Source organism: Microcaecilia unicolor, chromosome 6 (genome assembly GCF_901765095.1).
Source record: "Microcaecilia unicolor chromosome 6, aMicUni1.1, whole genome shotgun sequence".
In the NCBI taxonomy this organism is placed as follows: Eukaryota; Metazoa; Chordata; class Amphibia; order Gymnophiona; family Siphonopidae; genus Microcaecilia; species Microcaecilia unicolor.
Genome location: NC_044036.1, coordinates 121,491,014 through 121,503,518, shown reverse-complemented (window position 1 = coordinate 121,503,518; position 12,505 = coordinate 121,491,014). Strand labels below are relative to the sequence as shown.

At 42.6% G+C, this 12,505-nt stretch overlaps 1 protein-coding gene across 2 annotated transcripts in view; it reads right to left on the bottom strand.

Annotated features, from left to right (window-relative positions):
- Positions 1-12,505, bottom strand: part of HMCN1 (hemicentin 1) — a 672,624-nt gene that overhangs the window by 579,595 nt on the left and 80,524 nt on the right. For both annotated transcript variants that reach the window (XM_030206904.1, XM_030206905.1), the window contains exon 2: positions 7,018-7,088. In XM_030206904.1, coding sequence (XP_030062764.1) covers positions 7,018-7,088 — 71 coding nt within the window. The remainder of the gene's footprint in view (positions 1-7,017; positions 7,089-12,505) is intronic.

The following is a 12,505-nucleotide window of genomic DNA, read 5'->3' as shown; positions in this document are numbered from 1 at the left end:
ATCTTGGAGTAATGCAAAAAAGTGTCCTCCAGATTTTCAGATTGCTTCTAGCTAGATTTTTACTTTTGTCCACCCCCCCCCCCCCCCCCCCCCCACACACACACACACATTTATTTGGATGAACTGTTAAAAGCATATTTGTAACAATGATTTTAAAGTGCATTTTTGCTTCAAGTCAAACTTTCTAGCATCGCTTTATGAGCCGTGTGGAACCAGGTTTTGGCTACACTTGAAAGTCTTGAAAGGAATTCCCTCCAGCTTTATGGCATTTGTACACATTTTGACATTTCCTTCTGCTCTTCCTCATCATTGGAAACCAGTTGTCGTACTTCACTTCAAAAGCTCTAAAGTTATTCATAGGACCACATTCAAGGGTCAAAATGCATTTTGCAGCCAGTTATAAACAAAACTATAGCACTGCTAAATTCACTGTTTGGTGCCTTGTCTACCAAGCCTAAAGATGATAATTTTATAACAAGTTATCTAGGTAGGGTGGCCAGATAGGTGCCTATTTTGGGGTTAATTTATAAAGACAGGTTCTGGAATAGTGGGATTCAGGTGCCTATGAAAGACACATGAAGGGCACTTGCACGTTACCTGTATATATGTTTAGAATACGCACATAAATGCTAGTACAGTGCCTAAGCACTATTCTGTAAATACCCACTTAACTTAAGTAGTTGTATTTGCAAGGAGGGTGTACACAGGGGCGGAGCATAAGCAGAGCTCCACACTTAGGCACGCACACTTCACCGGCTCTGTGGCTGGCGTAAATGCACACACCTGCATGTTAAGCGTGTTGTTAGCCGGTTACGCTAACCTTCTATAACGTTGAAACCCTCTGCTCAGTATGCAGCGGCGGCAAACAAAGCAAATAGAATGTTAGGAATTATTAGGAAAGGCATGGAAAGCAAAAATGAGAATGTTATAAAGCCTTTGTATGCAAATCTGGTCACCATATCTCAAAAAAATATAGCGGAATTAGAAAAAGTACAGAGAAGGGCAACAAAAATAATAAAGGCGATGGGACGACTTCCCTATGAGGAAAGGCTAAAGCGGCTAGGGCTCTTCAGCTTGGAGAAGAGACTGCTGAGGGGAGATATGATAGAGGTCTATAAAATACCGAGTGGTGTGGAACAGGTAGATGTGAATCGCTTGTTTACTCTTATCAAAAATACAAGGACTAGGGGGCAAGCAATGAAGCTACTAAGTAGTAAATTCAAAACAGTAGAAAATATTTCTTCACTCAACGTGTAATTAAACTCTGGAATCTGATGCCAGAGAATGTGATAAAAGCAGTTATCTTAGCAGGGTTTTAAAAAGGTTTGAATAATTTCCTAAAATAAAGGTCCATAAACCATTATTACGATGGACTTGGGAAAATCCACTGCTTATTTCTAGGATAAGGAACATAAAATCTGTTTTACCGTTCTGAGATCTTGCCAGGTACTTGTTGAATTGGCCACTGTTGGAAACAGAATATTGGGCTTATGTTTGTATGTAAATTAAGATAGATTTGGATTTAGTTTATTAGCTGACTTTTCTAAACCCAGACTGAGTTACTGTGCCTACTGTAGCTGAGTGTATTTTCCTTTCTCAGAGGGCTTAAATTTTTTGCCCAAGGCCATGGAATGTGAAGTGGCTCTACCCACAGGAAAAAGGAGAAATGGAATTTGAATCCCGGCTTTCCTGGTTTTCCGTCTGCTGCGCTAACTGATAGGCTACTCCATGGCACATACTGTAGCACAAAAGTTGTCAGTCTCCAATACAAACTTTGTCAGACTAAGAATCACCCAATATATCCATTTAGAATGAATAAAGATGCTATTTTTAATTTTCTTTTTTCTTTGTTGCTGTATCCGTTAATGCTGTTAACAGCCAAAAAAATATCTGTATGTGCCTTCTATTCCTGAAGAATGATGCGCCTCAGATCTGACCAGCAGTAGTATCACCCAAATTGCAAAAAAATATGTCTGCCTCAATTGTAAAGAAAGTATATACTTGCAGAGTTTAAAATTATTTATCTCTGACTCTACTAAGGCATCCATCATAGGCAAACCTTCAATTAAATTCTTCTGCAGTATTGTCCTATACCCCCTCCCCCCATGCAGAGATCATTAATCCATCTCCTGATGCAATGCTTCTTGATTTTATCGACATCTCTTCAGACTTATCTGACCCAGGTCACAAAGTGATGGAGTGAGCTCTATACTGGCTTCAGTGTTTCAAATGTTGTTGACCTGTTCAATATAATTGCCCGGGCAGAGATAGGTGTGATGTAATGGAAGGAGAAGTGCTTTGCAGTTGGCTTTCCCCACTGGGAGGTGACTAGTGGAGGAGTGATCAGGTCACTGAGGCTATAAGTAGAGGTGTTTTTGGAGGTAAGAGGTCTTTGGCTTCTTTTCTGCCTCCTTTCAAAGTATTCCTCATCCCATTGTATCCTTGATGCCTGTCCAAGTAATCTTCTGAAGAATGCCCCTAGCATATTCATTGAATTTCTCAGGGAACATATATCTTTCTTGTTTACTCAAGGTCTCTTCCCAACTAAGAGGGGTTCTATAATTTTACCCCTATTCCTAAAAGTTCCTCAGGTTCATTGAGCAATATTGCCAACTACAGGCCAGTTGCTTTCATCCTCATATTGGTCAAGGTGATGGAAGTAATTCTAGCAGCCCAGCTCTCTCTCTTTCCAGCTTTCGTCTCCTGCATCTATCTATCTATCTACTTATCATTTATATAGCGCTACAAGGCATATGCAGCGCTGTACACCATACATAGAAGACAGTCCCTGCTCAAAGAGCTTACAATCTAGATAAGACAGGTAAACAGACAGAACAATTAAGGGTAAGGGAAAAAAGAGGTGAGGATAAAGGACAAGGTAAGTGAGTTGGGAGTCAAAAGCAGTGGTAAAGAGGTGGGTTGTGCTATAGTACTGAGACTATTTTAACCACAGTTTCTGCCTTCATGGACAAAATTTGTTTAGGCAACAAGGTCCTGGTTATGCAATTTGACGTGTCAAGTGCCTTTGATGTTATGGATCATCATCTTTTGTTAAATTTACTAGACCAATTTGGAATTTGTGAGAAAGTCTTGTCCTGGTTTCAGGGCTTTCTGAAGTCTACGTCTTAAAGAGTAAAAGTATCAGAGGCATTATCATTGCCTTGGTCTCCAAATTGTGGTGTGCGAAGGCTGACCCCTATGTCCAATATTATTTAATGTTATGATTGTTCTGCTAGGGGGAAACTTGAGTCAATGGGATTCCATCCTTTCATCTACGTTGATGATGTCACTATTTACATCCCTTTTCGAGGTGGCATCCAGGGAATTCTATATATGATTAAAACTGGCCTTGATTTAATGGAATCCTGGGCCTCTGAATTCAGGCTAAAATGTATCGGAAGAAGATTAAATTTTTGGTAATACCTAATCTGTTTGACCATGATCCATGCAGCAATTTTAGCACTGACTGTATTTCTTATCCTTTGGAGCCCACTCTAAAATTTTAGGGGTTGTTTTCGATCGGCACTTAACCTTTGAATCTCAGGTGTCCTCGGTAGTTACTAAATCTTTTAAATTACTTTGAAAGCTGAAGTGTATTAGGCCCTTTTTTTCAATTGATATTTTCAGATTACTTGTCCAATCTCTTGTTTTGACCAAACTTGATTATTGCAATTCTATCTATGCAAGATATAAAGAATGTATTTTAAGAAAACTGCAAACTGTCCAAAATACTGCAGCTAGACTTGTCATGCATGTACCACACTTTGAGAGGGCTACTCCTCTGCTGATACATTTGCATTGGCTTCCCATTAGGGCCAGGATTGTATTCAAATTCTGTGCTCTCATATTTCAGATTTTGTATGACATTGCCCCTCACTATATGTTGCCCCTTGTTATTTTGCCTTCTCACAATTCAATCTTTGGTGCAAGAGACTACCTGCGTCTTCATTTTCCAACCTCTAAGAAAGTAGTTTATAAATCTATATATTCAGCTACTTTTTCATACCAAGGTACTAAATGGTGGAATTACTTGTTAACAAAATATAAGATCTGAACATGAGTACATAACTACATAAGTATTGCCATACTGGGACAGACCAAAGGTCAATCAAGCGCAGCATCCTGTTTCTAACAGTGGCCAATCCAGGTCACAAATACCTGGCAAGATACCAAAACAAAATGTCTTTATATATTTACAATTCTTTCCTTATTGATATATGTGGGTTTATATATTTTGTTTCATATTTTGTAATGGCTTATGTTTAGCTTGTTAGCCACATTGAACTCAAAATTGTATGGGAAAATGTAGGGTACATAAGTATTGCCACACTGGGACAGACCAAAGATCCATCAAGCCCAGCATCCTGTTTCCAACATTGGCCAATCCAGGTCAAAAATACCTGGCAAGATCCCAAAAAAGTTCAATACATTTTTTGTTGCTTATCCCAGAAATAAGCAGTGGATTTTGCCCAAGTCATCATTTTAATAATAGTCTATGGACTTTTCCTTTAGGAAGCTATCCAAATCTTTTTTAAACCTCACTAAGCTAACCGCCTTTACCACATTCTCTGGCAACGAATTCCAGAGTTTAATTGCACGTTGAGTGAAGAAAGGTTTTCTCTGATTTGTTTTAAATTTACTACTTTGTAGCCTAGTTCCAGAATTTTTGGAAAGAGTAAACAAACGATTCACATCTACCCGTTCCACTCCATTCATTATTTTATAGACCTCTATCATATCTCCCCTCAGCCATCTTTTCTCCAAGCTGAAGAACCGTAGTCGCTTCAGCCTTGCCTCATAGGGAAGTCATCCCATCCCCTTTATCATTTTTGTCGTCCTTCTCTGTACCTTTTCTAATTCCATTATATCTTTTTTGAGATGCGGAGACCAGAACTGAACACAATATTCGAGGTACGGTTGCACCATGGACTGATACAAAGGCATTATAATGTCCTCGTTTTTGTTTTCCATTCCTTTACTAATACCTAACATTCCATTTGCTTTGTTAGGCGCCACAACACACTGAGAAGAGTGTTTCAACATAACATCAACGAAGACGCTGAGATCCCTTTCTTGGTCGGTGACTCCTAACATGGAACCTTGCATTACATAGCTATAATTCGGGTTCCTCTTTCCCACAAGCATCACTTTATACTTGATCACATTAAATGTCATCTGCCATTTAGACACCCAGTCTCGTAAGGTCCTCTTCTAATTTTTCACAATCCTCTTGTGAGTTAACAAATAAATAAGGGGAGGAGACTTAAAAGGACATGGAGGGTGGAGGACATAGGAATGAGGAAAATTTGAGCATTTGTGTGTCATCGCCTTTCTGACCCAGGACAGAAAGTGGTATGAAGTCTGTAGACAGTGAGTTGCCAGAGTAGGAAATCGCAAGCAAGGAATGCAGCAGAGTACCAGAGGTGAACTATCTTTCGGAAGAAGAAGACTGCAAGCATGGATGTGTACAAAAGAGCTTGGGATTTGCCTAAACCAGATGTTTGGGGTGATTGCTAAACTAGAATCTCCCTGGGTTCAGGAAACTCATAACAAAGGAGAAGTGAGAAAGTGAGAGGTGCCTGATTTATGTACCTTGCAACGTCAAGGGGAGTTGCTATGGAGAAAAGAGGAAGATGGAAGATTATTCAAAAGGATCCTGAGTCCCATCATAAAAAAGAATCATGAATAAAGGATTTGTATTTAGCTCACACCTTTTTGGTAGTAGCTCACTTAATTACAGTAGGGTTTTTCCTGTCCCCGTGGGCTTACAATCTAAGTTCATATCTGAGGCAATGGAGGGTTACAAAGAGTAGAAGTGGGATTTGAATCTTGACTTCCCTGCTTTTCAGCTCACTGGTTTAACACTAGGCTTCTCCTAGGAGAAGAGGAATCAGAGTCCAGAGGAAGGAGGAGATGACCAAAGAATAAAATCATCAGTGTCTTTTATTTAGCTTCATTGTTTTGTTCTGTTTATTGTCCTTGAGGATAAGAAACATAGAAACATGATGGAAGATAAAGGCCATATGACCCATCCAGTCTGCCCATCCTCTGTAACCCCTAATTCTTCCTGTTCCTAAGCGATCCCATATGCTTATCCCATGCCTTTTTAAATTCTAAATTTTAAATAATGAACATTATTCCTTTTTGGAATCACCCAATAAAGTTTTATTTTTATTAAATACAGATTTCTGGAGACAGCATCACATGCCTGATATTCAGCTGGTGGCGATCAGCTTTTTGCTGACCAATGCCAGCATTAAAATCAGAAATTCAGTGCAAGGCCATGTCCGGAAGCCTCAGCAACCATTTTTAAAATACGGCGGCGCCCGCGGCACAGAAGAGCAAAGCCAAGATGGAGTAGTGGCAGAGGGCAGGAAAGAGTGGGATTCTTTCCTGCCCCCATAGCCACAGAGGCCACTACACCACCAGGTAAGCCTTCAAAGATCAAGGTAGGTCTTGGGAGGGCTGTAGTGTGTGGTTGCAGTGGCCAGTGAAACGTAGCACATGGGTAACTATGGCAGTTTCTGGTGCCCCTCGAATGTTGGTGCCCATATGCCATGCACACCCTGCTTAATGCATTCCGCAAGCTCTGCGTGTACTTTCAGTGAACTAGAGCCTTGAAAAGCAATCTCCCCTTGCCCTTCAGGATCCCTCAACAGAAGGAGGGAAGATGAGATCTTCCCCTCTCCACAATGTCTATAGCTGCAAACACAGTTCCCTCTGGAGACCAGCTATATTTACATCTCATCAAATGCAGCATAGCTGGCAAGAGCCCTAGCTAAAAAAAATTTACAGTTCATCACTGCACCATTGTATTGAAGTATCTTAACATTAAAGTGTGCTGTTTTCTGCCACAGAGGTAGCATGAATCAGTATGTAAGAACAATTAAAGACTATTTATGCTTCTGGTTATCTAGAATGAAACTGAACAGCTGAACTAGAGATATGAATTTAAAAAGTCACCAGACAGGATGTGTCCTGGTATAATCTGAAATATTAAAAAATATAAGAGCTTACCTGAACATAGAGTTCCCGGAGTTCATACTGAAATTTCTTTGGATCAGTGGTGATTGTAACAGGACCAATCTCTGTGAAGGAAAAAAAATTTGAGATATCATTGCAATTTCAGGCCAGGGGTACAGCTCCTCCATTTGTATTCCATTAACAGTACCAGGCTATACCATGAGTCCTTCACTTGTTTTTATTGGAAAGACTTCCATGAACCATGCTCTACATGCTTTCCCTACTTGTTATTTAGTTACAGAAAGACCAAAGTTCTTGAATCAAATGTAAAAGGAACATCCAATTTCAGTAGAATCACTGATTATACAGATTGTCCAACAAAGCAAAAACAAGGGCGTCTTTTATTAAAACTTAGCTCGAGTTATCTGCAGCAAGGCCCATTTTATGCCTATGGGAACTGCTGCAGATAACTCGAGCTAAGCTTTAGTAAAGACCCCCTTTAGAAGAGAAGTTAGGCTAAATGCAAACACAGCAAACATTACAGGATACATGGAATCATGATGCTCCTACAAGTTTAAAAGAGAGGGTATTTAAGAACAAAATAATTTTATTATTTACTTTACAGAGAATGGTCAGCTATTCAACTGGGCATTCGCTTTAATTACTCAAAACAGAATTATTACGATTGTTTCTATAAATATTATTATTTTAGCCCTCCAAAAATATTTCTCTTAATAGCATTCAAATGTTGGCATGTATGATATAATATTCACGTGACTGTTTCAACTTTGCAATTTAAAAAGACATTGGCAGTTCAAGGAAAATTCATAGTTGGTCAATTTAAACAGTTTTTGTGGTCAAATGCATAGGCGGTAACTTCAAATGTACTCCACGGCTTGAACATCCCCACCTACGAAAAACATTTTGATCATAGTTTGTGATAGAAACAGCAGGAGCATATTTCTAGTGCCCTGAAAAATCTCTACTCCTCCCACTAGCTCTCTACTCTTTTTCTAGTACATTGTGTCTCTGATGTTAGTAGGAATAGGTAACAACTCCTGTACTCCCAGTGCCATTTCTCCCACCCCTATCTACCTCTCTCTCCCTTCCTCTAGACCAGGGCTTCCCAAACTATGGTTCAGGACCTCAAATGGTGTCTTAGAACCTACATTTGGGGTTACAAGCTGGGTGGACTTTCCATAGGTGCATCATTATTCTCTATAATAACTAACCGGTGTATCTGGCATCCTTAGTTATTCTCTACACTCCTCTCACTCTCAGGTCCCTCAACGACACGTCCGTCATCTAGGGCTAGATGGGACTCAACCCATACATCAGTTTTTACTTTCTATCTCCATGCTATGGAATTCTTTACCACTATGGAATTCTTTACCTTTTGGAGGGGCATAATTGAATGGAGACGACCATCTCTAAGGGCGTCCATCTCTAAGGACGTTCCGGCGAAGGGGCGGGGAAACCTATATTATCGAAACAAGATGGGCGTCCATCTTTCATTTAGATAATACAGTCGGGGACGGCCAAATCTCAACATTTAGGTCGACCTTAGAGATGGTCGTCCCCGGTTTTTGGCCATAATGGAAACCAAGAACGATCATCTCAAAAACGACCAAATCCAAGCCCTTTGGTCGTGGGAGGAGCCAGCATTCATAGTGCACTGGTCTTCCTCACATGCCAGGACACCAACTGGGCACCCTAGGGGGCACTGCAGTGAACTTCACAAATTGCTCCCAGGTGCATAGCTCCCTTACCTTGGGTGCTGAGCCCCCCAAACCCCCCCTAAAACCCACTCCCCACAACTGTACACCACTACCATAGCCCTTAGGGATGAAGGGGGGCACCTACCTGTGGGTACAGTGGGTTTTGGAGGGCTCATATTTACCACCACAAGTGTAACAGGTAGGGGGGGATGGGCCTGGGTCCGCCTGCCTGAAGTACACTGCACCCACTAAAAGCTGCTCCAGGGACCTGCATACTGCTGTGATGGAGTTGGGTATGACATTTGAGGCTGGCATAGAGACTGGAAAAAATAATGTTTTTTAATTTTTTTTTTTGGGTGGGAGAGGGTTGGTGACCACTGGGGGAGTAAGGGGAGGTCATCCCCCATTCCCTCCGGTGATCATCTGGTCAGTTCGGGCACCTTTTCGAGGCTTGGTCGTGAAAAAAAAGGGACCAAGTAAAGTCAACCAAATGCTTGTCAGAGACGTCCTTCTTTTTTCCATTATCGGCTGAGGACATCCATCTCTTAACCACGCCCCAGTCCTGCCTTCGGTACACTCCAATGAACTTTGGTCATCCCCGCAACGGAAAGCAGTTGAGGACGCAAAAAAATCGGCTTTCGATTATACCAATTTGGGCGACCTCGGGAGAAGGACACCCATCTCCCGATTTGTGTCGGAAGATGGGCGTCCTTCCCTTTCAAAAATAAGCTAGATGGTAACATAGAGGGGGATAATCGAACGGGGGGTTGCCCATCTCTAAGGGCGCCCATCTCTAAGGATGGCCCCATAAAGGGACGGGGCAACCTGGATTACCAAAACAAAATGGACGTCCATCTTTCATTTCAATAATACGGTCGGGGACGCCCAACTCATGAAATTTAGGTCAACCTTAGAGATGGTTGTCCTTGGTTTTGGGCGATAATGGAAAGTGAGGATGCCCATCTCAGAAACGACCAAATCCAAGCCATTTGGTCGTGGGAGGAGCCAGCATTTGTAGTGCACTGGTCCCACTAACTGAATGGAAAAAGCCCTTCCCTTACTGATCCGGAAAGGAACAGGCATGCATGAAGGAAATTCCATGCAAATGAGCTGCTCTCTGTTAGCTCATTTGCATATGATTTCCTTCCTAAGGAGGGGAAGCGATGGCAGTTGACAGGCAACGCCCATATTGAGAGACCACTCATGGGGTTGTATCACCATTCTAAGTTTGTTTGCAAGGCTGTTCTCTTTTCCTGCCAGGTATATGACCAGGTGAACCATTTCATGGCTGGTGGCCCTGATCTACATACTAACTGTTTCCTAACACAAGGGGTAGGATCCCAAACTCTCCTGCTTGTCCACATGGTGCATGGCTACCTGATTGTCTGTTAGATTAAGCATAATTTGGTTGGACAGCTGATCTCTAAAAACTATCAGACAGTTTCAAATCGTCTAGAGCTCCAAGAAGTTGAATTAGTACTCTGTCTCTCAGGTGGACCAAGTCCCTTGGGCGTGAAGCCCGTCTACATGGGTCCCCCAGCCCAGAGTGAAATTTGGAATAGTAATCTCAGGATCAAAGCATTCTGGAATGTGCAGTAGAACAACAACTATGTCAGCTCTGGGGAGATCTGGATGATACCTGCTAGGTTCTCCTTAACTTGCTACGACTGAGAAGCTAGACACATAATATGTACTGTGGAGGCCATGTGGCCTAGCATTTCAACATCTGCCAAGCTTCAACCACTTCAACATCTGTCTGAGCTTGTACCATGTACAGCAGGGCTGCAATGCACAGGTGGGACTCAAGGAGCTACAGCAGTCAAATAATTCTCTGTATGGACACCTGAACACTTTCCCTTGATGAGTTCTTGACTTGCCACTCATCCAGGTAGGGCAACATATAGATTCCCAGTCTGCGGAACAATGTCATGACTACAGATAGACACGTCATAAACACCCTGGGAGCTGACATGGGGCTAAATGGTGGAGCGTGGTACTGGTAGTGACGCTGTCCTACTCAACATCTAAGATACTTCCTGTGGCTCAGAAGAATCTGAAAGTGAGTGTACTGTATATGCATCCTTAAAATCCAGAGAACATAGCCAATCTGTCACCTGAATCATGAGCTCTCTATGACTAGGCATTTGATCATGGCCCCAAGGCCCAAGATGGGAGGAAATTCCCCCATGTTCCTTGTCACAAGGAAGTACCTGGAATAGAATTCTGTCCCTTCTTGCTCTGGTGGAATGTGCTCTATTGCATTAGTATGGAAAAGAGTGGAGAGCTGCTCTGCTAATACTACTTTGTGTAGAGAGCTGAGGTATGAAGGTCTTGGTGGGAAAGCTGGTGGTCTCCTTTGTCAATTCAGAGTGTAACCAAGCTAGTCTATGTGAAGAATCCACTGGTCAGAGGTTACACATTCCCACCTTTCCTGGAAAAAATTCAGCTTCCTCCCCTTTCTGGCAGATCTTCCAAGAGTGGTACTTCAAAGGCATCTTTGGTGTCCAGGCTACGACTGGGGAGCAGACTGGGCCTTCTGGGTATGCTGTCAATGTGGGAGGGAGCATTGGAACTAGGCCTGCAGAGAAATATGGTAACAAGGGATAAATCTACATCCGCGAGAGTAGTAACTACTGCTTCCAGGCCTGCCCAAAGACCTCCCAGAAGAGAAGGACGCAACTGGAGGTGGCCTAAATAGAGACTATATGGTGTCTGTGTGATCCTTAATGTGGTCAGTGACCTCTTTCACATTGTCCCCCAAAAGGTTATTTCCTCAGCAGGGAACATCAAGATCTGAGACATGCAACCAGGAAAATGTGTGCATTTCCATGTCAGAGTAGAGAAGCTGGGTGTAATGTCAAAACATCAAAGGTGCCTCTGGTCAGATATTATCTGCAATCTACTTCTGGTTCAGCTTGTGAACTCAGCAGCCTTATCCATGGAAAGACAGTCTGCAAACAAAAATGCAGTCTGCACCTCAGTAGATAATAATAGTGTAGAACTGATAGATCCAAAATGCTGTTGACAAGCATCAGGGCCTGATAAAGCTGTCTCCCAGAGAAGTTTAGGGATCGGACCACCTTGCCCAGAAGAGCAAAGTTATGAGACATCGAACTCTGCGCATTCTCAAGGACAGACTCAACCACCAAGGAGTGGTGTGGTAACTGGGCCTTTCAGGTTTCTCTACACAGTGTCTATTTTATGAGGTTCCATTTGGACAGACAGAAGTGCCTTGGTAGATATTCATAATCCAGAACAGTGAGCTAGGCTGACAGTCTTCAATTTGAAAGGAATGGCCTCTGCCATTTCCTGTACAAAGCTGGTGAAAGATATGCCCTCAGGAGTAAACTTACGCCTTTCTTGTGGCAGGGAGAGGTCAGATGGCATATCATAGAACTCCTCCGAGGAGTATTGTAGATCCCCCTCAGACTTCCAGGAAAGTCCCAAATCAGACTGTGTGAAGTACCCCCCATGGGAAATACAAGTCTGCACTTGTCTTCCTGACTGATGACCATGTGTTGATGAACATTGAGGTACATGTCTAGCTTAAGACCCCAGAGAAATTTCCCCCTGATGTCGAGGTCTGTACCGGATAGGTATGTGCCAACTCAAATGTTCGACTTGGGACCAGCATCTAGGACTTCTCCCTTGACTGAGCCTGCTCGGGCACCTGTGGCTGTGCTGTGGCTGGCACAAGCACCCTCAATGCCTAAGCACTCTGTGATGTCAGGGACCTTTCTCCAGACTGGGTCTTCTCGAGCAGCTGGGGCTGTGCTGTGGCTGGCACAAGTGCCCTTTATGCCTATGGACTCTGTGATGTCTGG